Source organism: Triticum urartu, chromosome 3, assembly GCF_003073215.2.
Source record: "Triticum urartu cultivar G1812 chromosome 3, Tu2.1, whole genome shotgun sequence".
Classification (NCBI taxonomy): Eukaryota; Viridiplantae; Streptophyta; class Magnoliopsida; order Poales; family Poaceae; genus Triticum; species Triticum urartu.
This window is the reverse complement of record NC_053024.1, coordinates 555,873,469-555,888,783: the sequence shown is the minus strand read 5'-3', so window position 1 is coordinate 555,888,783 and position 15,315 is coordinate 555,873,469. Positions and strand designations below refer to the sequence as shown.

The following is a 15,315-nucleotide window of genomic DNA, read 5'->3' as shown; positions in this document are numbered from 1 at the left end:
GATAGAGAGAGAGAGGGCGAATAAAACGGCAAGGGTGAAGTGGGGGAGAGGAAAATGAGAGGCAAATGGCAAATAATGTAATGCGAGAGATAGGGATTGTGATGGGTACTTGGTATGTTGACTTTTTGCGTAGACTCCTCGGCAACGGCGCCAGAAATCCTTCTTGCTACGTCTTTAGCTTGCGTTGGTTTTCCCCGAAGAGGAAGGGATGATGCAGCAGAGTAGCGTAAGTATTTCCCTCAGTTTTTGAGAACCAAGGTATCAATCCAGTAGGAGGCCACGCTCAAGTCCCTCGTACCTGCACAAAACGATAGCTACTCGCAACCAACGCGATTAGAGGTTGTCAATCCCTTCACGGTCACTTACGAGAGTGAGATCTGATAGATATAATATTTTTGGTATTTTTGGTATAAAGATGCAAAGTAAAAAGTAAAGGCAAAGTAAAAAAGCAAAGCAAGATTAAAGTGATGGAGATTGATATGATGAGAATAGACCCGGGGGCCATAGGTTTCACTAGTGGCTTCTCTCAAGAGCATAAGTATTCTACGGTGGGTGAACAAATTACTGTTGAGCAATTGACAGAATTGAGCATAGTTATGAGAATATCTAGGCATGATCATGTATATAGGCATCACGTCCGTGACAAGTAGACCGAAACGATTTTGCATATACTACTATTACTCCACTCATCGACCGCTATCCAGCATGCATCTAGAGTATTAAGTTAAAAACAGAGCAACGCATTAAGCAAGATGACATGATGTAGAGAGATAAATTCATGCAATATGAAATAAACCCCATCTTGTTATCCTCGATGGCAACGATGCAATACGTGCCTTGCTACCCCTTCTGTCACTGGGAAAGGACACCGCAAGATCGAACCCAAAGCTAAGCACTTCTCCCATGGCAAGAACTACCAATCTAGTTGGCCAAACCAAACGGATAATTCGAAGAGACTTGCAAAGATAACCAATCATACATAAAAGAATTCAGAGAAGATTCAAATATTATTCATAGATAGACTTGATCATAAACCCACAATTCATCAGTCTCAACAAACACACCACAAAAAAAGAAGATTGCATCGAATAGATCTCCACAAGAGAGGGGGGGAACTTTTTATTGAGATTTAAAGAGAGAGAAGAAGCCATCTAGCTACTAACTATGGACCTGAAGGTCTGAGGTAAACTACTCACACTTCATCGGAGAGGCTATGATGATGTAGAAGCCCCCCGTGATGACGGCCCTCTTCCGGCGGAGCTCCGGAACAGGCCCCAAGATGGGATCTCGTGGATACAGAAAGTTGCGGCGGTGGAATTAGGTTTTTGGCTCCTGTTCTGATCGTTTGGGGTACGTGTGTATATATAGGAGGAAGAAGTACGCCGGAGGAGCACCGAGGGGCCCATGAGGCAGGGGGCGCGCCCCCCACCCTCGTGACCGCCTCTTTTGTTCCTTGGAGCAGGGTCTAAGTCTCCTGGGTCACGTTCGGTGAGAAAATCACGTTTCCGAAGATTTTATTCCGTTTGGACCCCGCTTCATTGTTCACAAGTGTCAAATGATTCATAATCAAGTGATTCCAAAAGTCATCTATATGGAGTTTCTTCATGCGCTTTACACCAGTATGACCTAAACGGCAGTGCCATAAATATGTTGCACTATCATTATCAACTCTCCATCTTTTGGCATAAATATTATGAATATATGTATCACTACGATCGAGATTCAACAGGAATAGACCATTCATCAAGGGTGCATGACCATAAAAGATATTACTCATATAAATAGAACAACCATTATTCTCTGATTTAAATGAATAACCGTCTCGCAATAAACAAGATCCAGCTATAATGTTCATGCTCAATGCTGGCACCAAATAACAATTATTCAGGTCTAAAACTAATCCCGAAGGTAGATGTAGAGGTAGCGTGCCGATGGCGATCACATCGACCTTGGAACCATTCCCGACGTGCATCGTCACCTCGTCCTTAGCCAATCTTCGTTTATTCCGTAGCTCATGTTTCGAGTTACAAATATGAGCAACCGAACCAGTATCAAATATCCAGGAGCTACTACGAGCATTAGTAAGGTACACATCAATAACATGTATATCAAATATACCTTTGTTCACTTTTCCATCCTCCTTATCTGCCAAGTATTTGAGGCAGTTCCGCTTCCAGTGACCATTCCCTTTGCAGTAGAAGCACTCAGTTTCAGGCTTGGGTCCAGCTTTGGGCTTCTTCCCGGGAGTGGCAACTTGCTTGCCATTCTTCTTGAGGTTCCCTTTCTTTCCTTGCCCTTTTTCTTGAAACTAGTGGTCTGGTTAACCATCAACACTTGATGCTCCTTCTTGATTTCTACTTCCGCGGCCTTAAGCATTGCGAAGAGCTCAGAAATCATTTTATTCATCCCTTGCATTATAGTTCATCACGAAGTCTTTGTAGCTTGGTGATAGTGATTAAAGAACTCTGTCAATAACACTATCAACTGGAAATTCAACTCCCAGCTGAGTCAAGTGGTTATGATACCCGGACATTTTGAGTATGTGTTCACTGACAGAACTGTTCTCCTCCATATTGCAGCTATAGAACTTGTTGGAGACTTCATATCTCTCAACCCGGGCATTTGCTTGAAATATTAACTTCAACTCTTAGAACATCTCATATGCTCCATGACGTTCAAAATGTCTTTGAAGTCCCGATTCTAGGTCGTAAAGCATGGACACTTTACTTACCGTTATTGTTACTTGCTCATTACAAATTATCCTACTATCAAACCACTTGTTACCGTCAATTTCGATGCTTGCAAAAATTACCTTGCTGAAAACCGTTTGTTATTTCCTTCTGCTCCTTGTTGGGTTCGACACTCTTACTTATCGAAAGGACTACGATTGATCCCCTATACTTGTGGGTCATCACAAACCTGACCATAGCATCTTCACATGTGCTCTCAGACATCCGTAGGTACTCGTCCCACGAATCAGCAGCCGTGCCACATGCAAGCATCTGGAGTGCGGCCGTGCACTTCTGGTAATTAGAGAAGCCAATCGTTTCCATGGCCTCCTTCTTTAGGATGAAGTAGTCATCGTAGGACCGGACGCCATGGTACATACGATCGAAGACAACCTTGCGCATCCAAAAATGCTGGTGGAGATGGTTGATACATCTCCGTCGTATCTATAATTTTTGATTATTCCATGCCAATATTTTACAACTTTCATATACTTTTGGCAACCTTTTATACTATTTTTGGGACTAACGTATTGATCCAGTGACCAATGTTAGTTCCTATTTGTTGCATGTTTTTTGTTTCGCAGAATATCCATATCAAACGGAGTCCAAACGGGATAAAAACTGACGGAGATTTTTTTTTGGAATATATATGATTTTTGGGAAGAAAAATCCACGCGTGACGATGCCCGAGGGGGCCACGAGGCAGGGGGCGCGCCCCTGACCCTCGTGGCCACCCCGTAAGGCAGTTGGTGCCCTTCTTTCGCCGTAAGAAAGCTAATATCCGGATAGAGATCCTGTTAAAATTTCAGCCCAATCGGAGTTACGGATCTTCGGGAATATAAGAAACGGTGAAAGGGAAGAATCTGAGAACGCGGAAACAGAGAGAGACAGAGAAACAGATCCAATCTCGGAGGGGCTCTCGCCCCTCCCAAGCCATGGAGGCCATGGACCAGAGGGGAAACCCTTCTCCCATCTAGGGAGAAGGTCAAGGAAGAAGAAGAAGGAGGGAAGCTCTCTCCCCCTCGCTTCCGGTGGCACCGGAGTGCCACCGGGGGCCATCATCATCACCGCAATCTTCACCAACAACTTCACCGCCATCATCACCAACTCTTCCCCCCTCTATGCAGTGGTGTAACCTCTCTCTTAACCGCTGTAATCTCTACTTAAACATGGTGCTCAACGCTATATATTATTTCCCAATGATGTATGGCTATCCTATGATGTTTGAGTAGATCTATTTTGTCCTATGGGCTATTTGATGATCAAGATTGGTTTGAGTTGCATGTTTTATTATTGGTGTTGTCCTATGGTGCTCTCCGTGTCGCGCAAGCGTGAGGGATTCCTGCTGTAGGGTTTGCAATATGTTTATGATTTGCTTATGGTGGATGGCGTGAGTGAACAGAAGCACAGACCCGAGTAAGTAGGTTGTTTGCGTATGGGATAAAGAGGACTTGATGCTTTAATGCTTGGTTGGGTTTTACCTTAATGATCTTTAGTAGTTGCGGATACTTGCTAGAGTTCCAATCATAAGTGCATATGATCCATGTAGAGAAAGTATGTTAGCTTATGCCTCTCCCTCATATAAAATTGTAATGATGATTACCGGTCTAGTTATCGATTGCCTAGGGACAAATAACTTTCTCGTAACAAAAAGATCTTTACTAAAACTAACTTAGTTGTGTCTTTATCTAAACAGCCCCTACTTTTCATTTACGTAATCTTTATTATCTTGCAAACCTATCCAACAACACCTATAAAGTACTTCTAGTTTCATATTTGTTCTAGGTAAAGCGAACGTCAAGCGTGCGTAGAGTTGTATCGGTGGTCGATAAAACTTGAGGGAATATTTGTTCTACCTTTAGCTCCTCGTTGGGTTCGACACTCTTACTTATCGAAAGAGGCTACAATTGATCCCCTATACTTGTGGGTTATCAATGGTCAGCGAATAGTGCATTGGGGGCAAAGTAGTCGGCCATCAGTGTCAAATGGCCACACACCCTATTGCGATTGAGCACTTGATGACCCTTGATCGAGGCCTTGAAATTGAGAACATGTTCCTCCGCACGCTCCGAGTCTTCAGGGACCGCCTGCATAATCGCCGTCTCATCGGAGTACTTCTCCTCGTCCGATGAGCCGTCGGATGACTCAACATACTGCCCGTATATGTACTCCAAATCGGAAGCCATTGCTAGAAAGAAGAAAGGGGCAACTGTTTTTAGCTTCGGCGATTCATCAAACAGTTGCCGGGCATGGTGAGAATAGCAGTAGCGGATGGTACCTGACGGGACGGTCGGAGGACAGGGATTGAACAGAGACGAAGGAGAAGCGGGGTGGAGCCCTGCTGGAGCGCTGGAGGTGGCGGAAACGCGGAGTTTCGGCAGGGGTGTGGCATGGTGGCCGGGGTGGTGGAGCGGCGGCAAAGGCAAAAAAGAAAGAAGGAAGGAGAGCAAATGGGGAGGATGGAATCGCGGGATCCGGGAAGGGTTTTGGGTGGCCGGGATGTCAGATTTCTATATTTCGCGTGTCCGGACTCCCGCAAAGCTCCCTCACCTTTTTCTTTGGTTTGCAGTGGAAATCGCGTCCGGACCGCCCCGCGGATCGATACATGCCCGCTTAGATGGCTCCCGTCGTCTAGGCAGCATGGCCTGGACAGATACGGGCGGTTTGCGGGTCCGTCTTGAAAATGCCCTAACATCACTAATCTCAAAGCAGCACGCCCATTTGGTTGTTCTATTTTTCCTTTGTTATACTACTCCAAACTTCGTCGTCGACGGCGCAGGTTCGCCAATCGCCATGACTCGGCCGCGGGGCCGCCGATTGGCGCACCGACGGCGAGATCAATCGTGGGACTGCCCTGTGAGGGGCGCTGCGACACGAAGTGGAACTGTGGAAGGTCGTTGAGTTACCGGCCACAATGAAGCGGCGTCCGCGGCTTGCGGAGAGGCGGGTGGAGGTGTGATCCAGAAGGCACTGGTGGCGTCGGTCAACGGGAGGAGCAGTGAGGAGGACGAGTATTGATGACACCGTGCCCACCGTGGCTGGCGGCTGGGGCAGAGAAGGAAGTGGCCTGCCCGGCCTGGATGGGTCGACGACGGCGACTCGGGGGAGGGGGCAGTCTGCTCGAGTTAACCCGCAATCTTTCTCTGCTCGAGTTAACCCGAATGGATCTAACTTCTTGCAGGCTTCATATGCCACCAACACTTTCTTTTCACTGGCAGAGGTAAGTTAACCATCAATGGCTTGTCTTCGGTTGGGGAAATGGGGTGCGTGGTATGTCTGCGATTATTTTCGGCAAAACTTACTGTGATTTTACTAGTTAGAAATCTGGAATTGCTCTAATCAGTAAATATTGTTCGTCTGATATTTGCACTGTTTGGCAACAAGTCTATGTATACCTGAATGTGTATTACTGACAGATATCATATAATTGATCATTGTTTGCATCTTCTCCAGTATTCCGACCTCTGTCACATCATACCGTGAGCATTACTGATTTTCTTTCTCTAGCTTAAATATGAATCCTGAAGTTGTTCAATGTGTGAATTCGAGCATGAATAATAGTCTGAAGCAGAATTGTCAATAATAAGTTACATAATATCTGCATTGGCATTTAGGGTAGGACTCTTTGGTGAGCATAAACAACATGTTTTTGGGATTCCCATGTTCCACTTTAGTGGAAATGCTTTTAAATAAGATGGTCTTGCGAAACTACTTTCAGTGGCTAACTTTATCATTGTGCCAACTACAGTGATGTTGGCGTTTGCTTCTCATGTTGGAAATTTAATTCAGTAATCCTTTTGAAAGGGCTTGTTCTGTTTGTTTCTGTCCTTTTTAAGAGAACGTACTAAAATATACCAGTTTAATATGATTATGCGAAAATTTGATTAACTCAAATTGCTTAAGATAATTGGAAGTTTTTGGCATGTCATGCTCGCATTTTATGGACATTTGTCGGCATAGAACAACGGCAGTGGAGATATTTAATGTCGGAATGCTATATATCGTATCGTACACAAAGGATGTTTGTAACTCGACAACCCTTTACAGACACTTGTATTATTGAAGGCATTCATTCTCCAAACCAGATACAGTGATGGAAAAAAAGAGTAACATGCAACTTCTGATCAATACAAGTTGTGGTATCTAAAATATTTCCAGCAACTGCAAAACATTCTTCACTAAGTAAACTCGAGCATCAAACCTTGAACAAAAAGAAAATCAACCAGGCATTAAGGAAAACAACAAATGAAGCCATAAATCAGTTCGTAGCTGTGGTGCAACACATGCAAATGGCAAAAAGGGATGACTTTGGCTTCTGCTTTTCTTTGCTTCTAGGAGAACTAACCGTGGTGTTGTTCTTCCGAACCGGTTCTTGTTCCTTCAACAGCGACCACGTTCCAACACCGTCCTCCGTCATTAAGCTACGAAGTGGTTTATTGTTTCTTCCCGAGTGATTTGGCGCTCTGAAGGCTCCTTCTGATGGCTCCCTAGGGCTCAGCAGTGGACTCTTCTCAGATTCTTCCACGGCTTCATCTTTGGCTTGCATCAGAGTGATGTTGGTCATGGGGATGTCCTTGACTAATTTGCTGTGCTGTTCACTAGAATAACTTAAAGAGTTGATGCTTTCTGTACTCAGAAGTAACGGAATCTCTTCACCCACATCTGTCCCTAGAGTTGGTTTCTGAAGCAAACACTGTTCCTCACTACAATTATCAGCATTTGCAATAACTTTCTTTTGTTTCGATTCAGCAGCAAAGCCTACAGTCCCTGTGACTTTCTCCTGATTGGATTCAGAAGTACAACATGTGGCTTTATCAGATGTGCCTTCTCTCTCCTTGTTGAATACATCAGGGAAGATTAATTCTGTCGCTGAACTGTATTCCACCAGCTGGATGCAAGTGCTCAGAGTCTCACTGTTTTCAAATTTGACAACTTCAGGTTCTTCAAGCAGTACCTGTTGAGGCTGATCACATTGTGAGATGTTCATAGTTTCTTGTGTATCTATAGTCTTTGCTTCATATGTGGAGGTGGTGGTTCCTTCATTACTATCTGAGCTATCAGGTTTAATATCTTCCTTCACAAAATCTTCTACTGGTTTAAGAGCAAATGATTTTGCAGTCATTGGTGCGGCTAATTCTTCTATGACGACTTCTTCATGTACCTTTTCTTCATTCAAAATAGAAAGAGGGCCAGATAATGGCGGGCCTAAACCTGTAAAATCTTCTCCATGGACCATAACAAGACCGACGGAGTCATGTATACCATCAGAATTCTTATCCCCTTGAAAATTAGCTGCTTCATTCTTGTCTGCATCATCTTTGTCAACAATTCCCCCCTGCTCTTTCTCTGCTGTTTCAATTACACTGTGCTCCACTGCTGCACTTACAGAATCTGACATCTGTTCTGCTATACTCAGTTCATGTTTCTGAAATTCTTTGCCATTTGTTGCACTTGGATCTGCTAAAGCTGACTGAAATTGGGAAACAGCTTCAACAATGTCCGGAGCATCATATGCACTACATTTGGCAAATTCTTCCTCCTGATTTTCCAATCCTTGGATCTTCTCATCTTCTTCTAGCACTTCTTCACTTTTAACCACAGTATCTACTGTTGTGGTTTTGCAGGTATTGTTGTTGCCCATTTCACAGATTTCTTGCTTCTCTTCATTCTTGGATGTTTCTTGGTTGGTGTCATCTTCTGGTCGTACATGTGATGAATGGCCTCTTTCTCTAGGCTCATCTTCGAGGACAACCTCCTTGGTCTCATCATCAAGATGATCAGTGATAATTGATTCAGTTGATGATGTAGTCTCTGCTTGTACCGACGATGGTGTCGATAGATCCTCTACTACCGACACTCCAGCTTGTCTTTCTTCTAGGCTTTCAACTGTATCTTCTCCAACTAGATTATCATCCACCACTGCAACTTCTTGACTGCAAGACTCCTCCCCATCTTGTGGCGCACTTCCAATAATTCCCTCTAACAATGTGAGGGGATTCTGTATGGTACTTTCTTTACTTGTCTCTGTTATTTCGTGTACAACTTCTTTAAATTGCTCATCAGATGATGATGTATCATTGTTACTTGTCATGTCTTCAGTTGTGGTGCCGACAGGGGCAACTTTTTCTGTACCATCTGTGGTTGTTTCAGTTCCACTGTCTTGTGATTCATCACCTGTGCCAGATCACTTGCTTTTATTAGGAGAGTCTATAGTGCTGAAGGAAAGCAATGCTTAAGTACCTATGGTTTTAGTGGCCCATCATATATTCTGAAGTTCAAGTATAGTTGTTCATAGAAGCATAACGCACCTTTATTAGGTGGGTAGCTAGGTAGCACTAGCATCTAGCAAATTTTTACTTTTGAATCCCTGTCTTACTATCACACTGAAATCACCATTTATTATCACAAACACACATTCTTCTCATATTAACTATTTTCTTAAATGGCTTATCAAAGCATAGAAATAAAACATAGTACGAAGACAGCCAAACAAGCTAGGTATGAACCATATCAACCAGCTGAACTAACCTTGTTCTGTAAGTAGGTTACTATTCCCACCATCATCTTGTGTTGATGTATGATCCTGAAGTGAGTCCCTGTTCTTCTCATCTAAGTCTTCACTTGCAGCAGAGATTTTTGTATGATCTGAAGCCATTTGATCATTTCCACCATTAGAAATGACAGGGTCCTTTAAAACCTCTGACATACCATCAGATTTCTTATCCCCTTCAAAATTATCTTCTTCATTCTTGTCTGCAACATCTTTTTCAACAATTCCCCCTTGCTCTTTCTCTGCTGTTTCAATTACATTGTGCTCCATTGCTGCACTTACAGAATCTGACATCTGTTCTGCTATACTCAGTTCATGTTTCTGAAATTCTTTGCCATTTGTTGCACTTGGATCTGCTAAAGCTAACTGAAATTGGGAAACAGCTTCAACAATGTCAGGAGCATCATATGCACTAGATTTGGGAAATTCTTCCTCCTGATTTTCCAATCCTTGGATCTTCTCATCTTCTTCTAGCACTTCAGGGCTTTTAACCACAGTATCTTCTGTTATAGTTTTGCATGTATTGATTTTGCCTATCTCACAGATTTCTTGCTTCTCTTCATTCTTGAATGTTTCTTGGTTGGTGTCGCCTTCTGGTCTTACATATGACGAATTTTCTCCTTTTCTAGGTTCATCTTCGACGACAACCTCCTTAGTCTCGTCATCAACATAACCACTGATAATTGATTCAGTTGATGTTGTAGTCTCTCCAACTAGATTATCACCCTCCACTGTTGACGGTCCAGTTTGTCCTTCTAGGTTTTCAACTGTATGTTCTCCAACTAGATTATCACCCACCACTGCAACTTCTTGACTACAAGATTCCTCCTTGTCTTCTGGCAGATCTTCAATGTTTTCCTCTAACAACATGGCGGGATTTGCCGTGGTATTTTCTTCAGTTTTCTCTGTAGTTTCGTGTTCAAGTTGTGTGAATTGCTCATCAGATGATGAAGTATCCTTGTTGCTTGTTATAGCTTCAGTTGTGGTGTCGAAACGGGCAACTGTTTCTGCAGAATTTGTGGCTGTTTCAGTTCCACTGTCCTCCTGTGCTTCATCACCTGTGCCAGATTACTTGCTTTTATTAGTCGAGCTTATAGTGCTGAAGGTAAAAACTATAAATGCTTAACTGCCTATGTTTTTAGTGGACAATTATACATTCTGAAATTCAAGTATAGTTATTCATAGAAACATAATGTACTTCTTATTAGGTGGGTAGCCATGCATCACTCGATGCAGAGCCAGAGGATTTTCCCCTCTTTTCGAAAAAAACATTAGGTGGACGGCTAGGTAGCACTAGCATTCTTTTGAACCATAGATTTTTCTTACTATCTCATCCTGAAATCACCATTAATTTTCTCAAGCACGCGTATTTCTCATACTAAACCAGTTTTAAATGGCTTATTAAAGGACAGACCCAGTGCATAGAAGCTTAAAGCACAAAAATGGGACTATTGTACGAAAGACAGCAAAACAAACTAGGTACGGACCGTATCAGCCAGCTGAACTAACCTTGTTCTGTAGGTAAGTTACTGTTTCCATCATCATCTTGTGTTGATGTATGATCCTCAAGTGCGCCCCTGTTCTTCTCATCTAAGTCTTCATTTGCAGCAGAGATTTTTCTTTGATCTGAAGCCATTTGATCATCTCCACCATTAAAAATGGCAGGGGCCTTTAACACCTCTGACACATCGACATCCTTAGTGCCATCCTTCTCCTTATCTAACATAAACATAATAGCATTAGAGTGGTTATTGAACTCCAGATTACATTGCACTGAATTCTAACTAGAAGTTAACTTGTATAAAAAAATGCCTATTAAATCTCTAGAATTTTCTTACTACCTCATATGGAAATCACCATTTCCAAACTTTTCGTATTAAACCATTCACATAATACGCTTTACAATACAAAAATAAAATTATAGTATGTACAATATCAGTCGGCTGAACTAACCTTGTTCTGTAGGTAAGTTTTTATTCCCATCATCATCTTCTGTTGATGTGTGATCCTGAGGTGAGCCCCTATTCTTCTCATCTAAGTCTTCATTCGCAGCGGACAATTTTGTTTGATCTGAAGCCATTTGCTTATCTCCACCACTAGAGATGAGAGGGACCTTTAATACCTCCGACATATCTACATCCTTAGTGCCATCCTTTTCCGTATCTAACATAAACAGAACAATGAATCAGCGATCATAGCTTTGTAGTGGTGAGTTTCTAGTAAGAGCAAGTTTGACATGATTCCATCAAATATTCGTTGAATTTGTGCCTCCTAGGTATTCGTGCAGGACAAATATTGTGAAACAGAGGCAGTACCTTTCTCACCATTTATGTTGTTGAGCTCATGTGAATAATCTGCGTTGGCCATGGTTTTGTCGAAATCCTTAGCACTCTCCTCTGGTACTAGAATTACATAAGAAGATGGTTAGCAAAATATTCATGCTCATTCCTAGAAAGCAGATAGTATTTAGCAACATGCATACCTTGTTGACCGATAACGTTGTTGTTGCCCATCTCATTACCCATTACTCTCAGCCCAAGCCCTTTAGGTACTAAGACCAATGAAAACAGTCTTTAACTCAGCTCAAGCTCAAGCACAATCTACAATACACTTATAGCCTATTATAAGCCATGGGGAGGTGCAAGTGAGCACTACAGACCATGATGGTGGTGGCCACCTCAAGATTAGCAAGAAAGGGTGTGACTAGACAGCACAATTTTCCTGTGAGCCTCCTAATAATTTTAATGCAGGGAGCACATCATAGGGACATTTTTTTTGGGGTCATTGTTTCCTCTCTTTATCATTTTAGAAGTGTCAAGAAAATTAAAGTTGGAGATCTGGTCAGATGGCCCAATCATAGTTGAATTGCATCATTCTCTTCTCTTTTTTGACGTCAAGTTGAATTATATCATTCATGAATGACTGAATTGTTTTAAGCGTACACTGTACTGCAACGGGGCAGGAAACCTGAAACCTTCTATACGGAAATCATAATCTTTCTGTCACATTGGGTGCATGACTTTATGGTTCTAAGTTTTCTTTCTGTCGCATTGGTTGCATCATCTAATTAACCCTTAGGTTTATTCTCATGAAATGATGCGTTACGCGAAAGATTTCAGGTCCTGAAGTCATTGCTGAAGACATGGATTGAACCGACTTACAAAGAACGGAGAGAAGAGTTTCTTTCCACTTTTTCCTATAAATAACATGTATACGCGTGATTCCGCAGAAACTTCGGACTTTTTTCTTCAGCGGATAAAACCTCAACATGTGGAGAGCTGCTGATAACAAAAAATTAGTGAAGCTAAAGCTGTATCTAATTCCACCGGTCAACCTTTCGGCGCATCTTAACATATTCCAGTCCACTCGAGTGAATCATGCTCCTTGTCTCCCGGTTTTTCCTTCTTTTTTGAAGCGTCATGTCATGTGTTTTTTGGCTCTAATGTTTGGATCCAGTTGAGTTGGAGGGGGACACGAGCCTTTGGTCTGGTGTCATGATGGCCTACAGCTCCCTTTCTGCTGCTACCGGTTCTCCCACGGGCCCCTTCCTTGTGTGCTGTTTGTTCCCTTAAACACGGGGTGGGAGTGGTTTCCACCTCACGCTGGCCCTTAGAAAATCCATGTTTATGATTGGAATCGCTGGCTGTGGATTGTGCAGTTGTTGACTGGTTTTTGTGACTTCGAGGCTTATAGCCCCTCTTTTCCATTCTTCCCTTTTTCCAAAAAGAGTGAATTCCAATTTTTACCTTCTACTAGTTTCACATTTGTGACAACAATTACCCCATTGAGTAGAGCGAGCCGAACTGAGAAAACTGTCAGCACTAAAACATGGGTCCAAGGAGTCAAAACAGGAAAAACACTTAAAAGGATAATTAGTTGAAAATATGTTTTAAATACACGAGGTAACTGAACCATGTGCACGAAAATGACCCTACACAAATGGGGTATTACAGCCAAGTCCATGTGCCGCAAAATTCTTGCTGAAGCCACAGTAGACCTCGTCGTTGTTTTGTCATAAGTGCAAATACTGTAGAAGACCAAATAAAATCATGGTCTTTTAACAAGTCAATAGGGTTTTTTTTTTGAGAAAAGGGAGAGCTTCATTCATATCAACAAGTCTGAAATACAATCAGAAGCAATTACGTGTTTCGAAGCTTGTGGCACATTAGCTAAAAGAAAAGAAAAATCCCCGTTTACTCTAACATAGGCAGCAAGCTCATGCGCAGCCACATTGCTCTCCCTATGGACTTTGGAAACAGAACAAGCTACAAACTCCTTGATCATATCCTTAGACTTCTCATAACAAGCCCACCAGCTGGCCCTGCTAACACTACTATCATTCACAGCAGCCACAACAGCATTGCAATCGGTCTCCATCTGCACTTTGTTCAAATTCAGTTTACGAGCCTGGTTAAGGCCGAAAGAAAGGGCCTGGACTTCGGCTTCCTCTGCATCCGAGCATCCATGAAAATGGCAAACGGCTGAGAAGACAATATCACCAAAACAATCACTGCCAACCGCTCCCAGCGTAGCCAAACCTGTGCCTGCAATGAAAGAAGCTTCGACATTGATCTTTATGTGATCCGCTGGCGGCTTAGTCCAGCCAAGCACCTCAACATGGGGAGGCAGGCTAGAAGACTACAACTTAACTCCATGCAGCTTTTGCTTCCCCTTCACATCGTTTACAACCGGATTTGGGCTGGATAGGCACTCCCAGTAATTCCTTAAGAAAATCACAGAGTCTTGTATAGTAGCTTCACCTTTGTTGTGAACGACATCATCTCTCAGGTGCCAAGTGTTGGAGCCAAGTGTTGGAAATATGCCCTAGAGGCAATAATAAAAGCATTATTATTATATTTCCTTGTTCATGATAATTGTCTTTATTCATGCTATAGTTGTGTTATCCGAAATCGTCAATACATGTGTGAATAATAGACACCAACATGTCCCTAGTAAGCCTCTAGTTGACTAGCTCGTTGATCAACAGATAGTCATGGTTTCCTGACTATGGACATTGGATGTCATTGATAACGAGATCACATCATTAGGAGAATGATGTGATGGACAAGACCCAATCCTAAACATAGCACAAGATCGTATAGTTCGTTTGCTAGAGTTTTTCCAATGTCAAGTATCCTTTCCTTAGACCATGAGATCGTGTAACTCCCGGATGCCGTAGGAGTGCTTTGGGTGTACCAAACGTCACAACGTAACTGGGTGACTATAAAGGTATACTACGGGTATCTCCGAAAGTGTCTGTTGGGTTGACACGGATCAAGACTGGGATTTGTCACTCCGTATGACGGAGAGGTATCACTGGGCCCACTCGGTAATGCATCATCATTATGAGCTCATAGTGACCAAGTGTCTGGTCACGGGATCATGCATTACGGTACGAGTAAAGTGACTTGCCGGTAACGAGATTGAACGAGGTATTGGGATACCGACGATCGAATCTCGAGCAAGTAACATACCGATTGACGAAGGGAATTGTATACAGGGGTTGCTTGAATCCTCGACATCGTGGTTCATCCGATGAGATCATCGAGGAGCATGTGGCAGACAACATGGGTATCCAGATCCCGCTGTTGGTTATTGACCGGAGAGCATCTCGGTCATGTCTACATGTCTCCCGAACCCGTAGGGTCTACACACTTAAGGTTCGGTGACGCGTAGGGTTGGTAGGGATATGTATATGCAGTAACCCGAAGTTGTTCGGAGTCCCGGATGAGATCCCGGACGTCACAAGGAGTTCCGGAATGGTCCGGAGGTAAAGAATTATATATAGAAAGTGCTATTTCGGCCGCCGGGACAAGTTTCGGGGTCACCGGTATTGTACCGGGACCACCGGAAGGGTCCCGGGGGTCCACCGGGTGGGGCCACCTATCCCGGAGGGCCCCATGGGCTGAAGTGGGAAGGGATCCAACCCAAAGTGGGCTGGGGCACCACTTCCCCTAGGGCCCATGCGCCTAGGGTGGGGGAAACCCTAAAGGGGGGGCGCCCCCTTGCTTGGGGGGCAAGCCCCCCACCCCTTGG

At 43.3% G+C, this 15,315-nt stretch overlaps 1 protein-coding gene and 1 long non-coding RNA gene across 3 annotated transcripts; one reads left to right on the top strand and one right to left on the bottom strand.

Annotated features, from left to right (window-relative positions):
* Positions 1-5,881: 5,881 nt before the first annotated feature.
* LOC125544971 lies at positions 5,882-12,374 on the bottom strand. 2 transcript variants are annotated; one of them, XM_048708787.1, is made up of 6 exons: positions 11,762-12,374; positions 11,604-11,681; positions 11,233-11,442; positions 10,789-10,998; positions 9,258-10,337; positions 5,882-8,903 (listed from the first exon to the last, which is right to left on the bottom strand). In XM_048708787.1, the coding sequence occupies exons 1-6, from the start codon at positions 11,802-11,804 to the stop codon at positions 6,988-6,990; spliced, it is 3,537 nt and encodes a 1,178-aa protein (XP_048564744.1). In that variant the 5' UTR covers positions 11,805-12,374; the 3' UTR covers positions 5,882-6,987. The 2 variants fall into 2 exon arrangements, with proteins under 2 accessions (XP_048564744.1, XP_048564743.1); XM_048708786.1 differs by having other exon boundaries at positions 11,595-11,681; positions 11,762-12,373.
* On the top strand, positions 7,655-12,985 carry LOC125544972. Its single transcript, XR_007299857.1, has 4 exons — positions 7,655-7,790; positions 9,909-10,165; positions 10,254-10,384; positions 12,392-12,985. It is a non-coding gene; the product is annotated as an uncharacterized LOC125544972 (long non-coding RNA).
* The last annotated feature ends 2,330 nt before the right edge of the window (positions 12,986-15,315 follow it).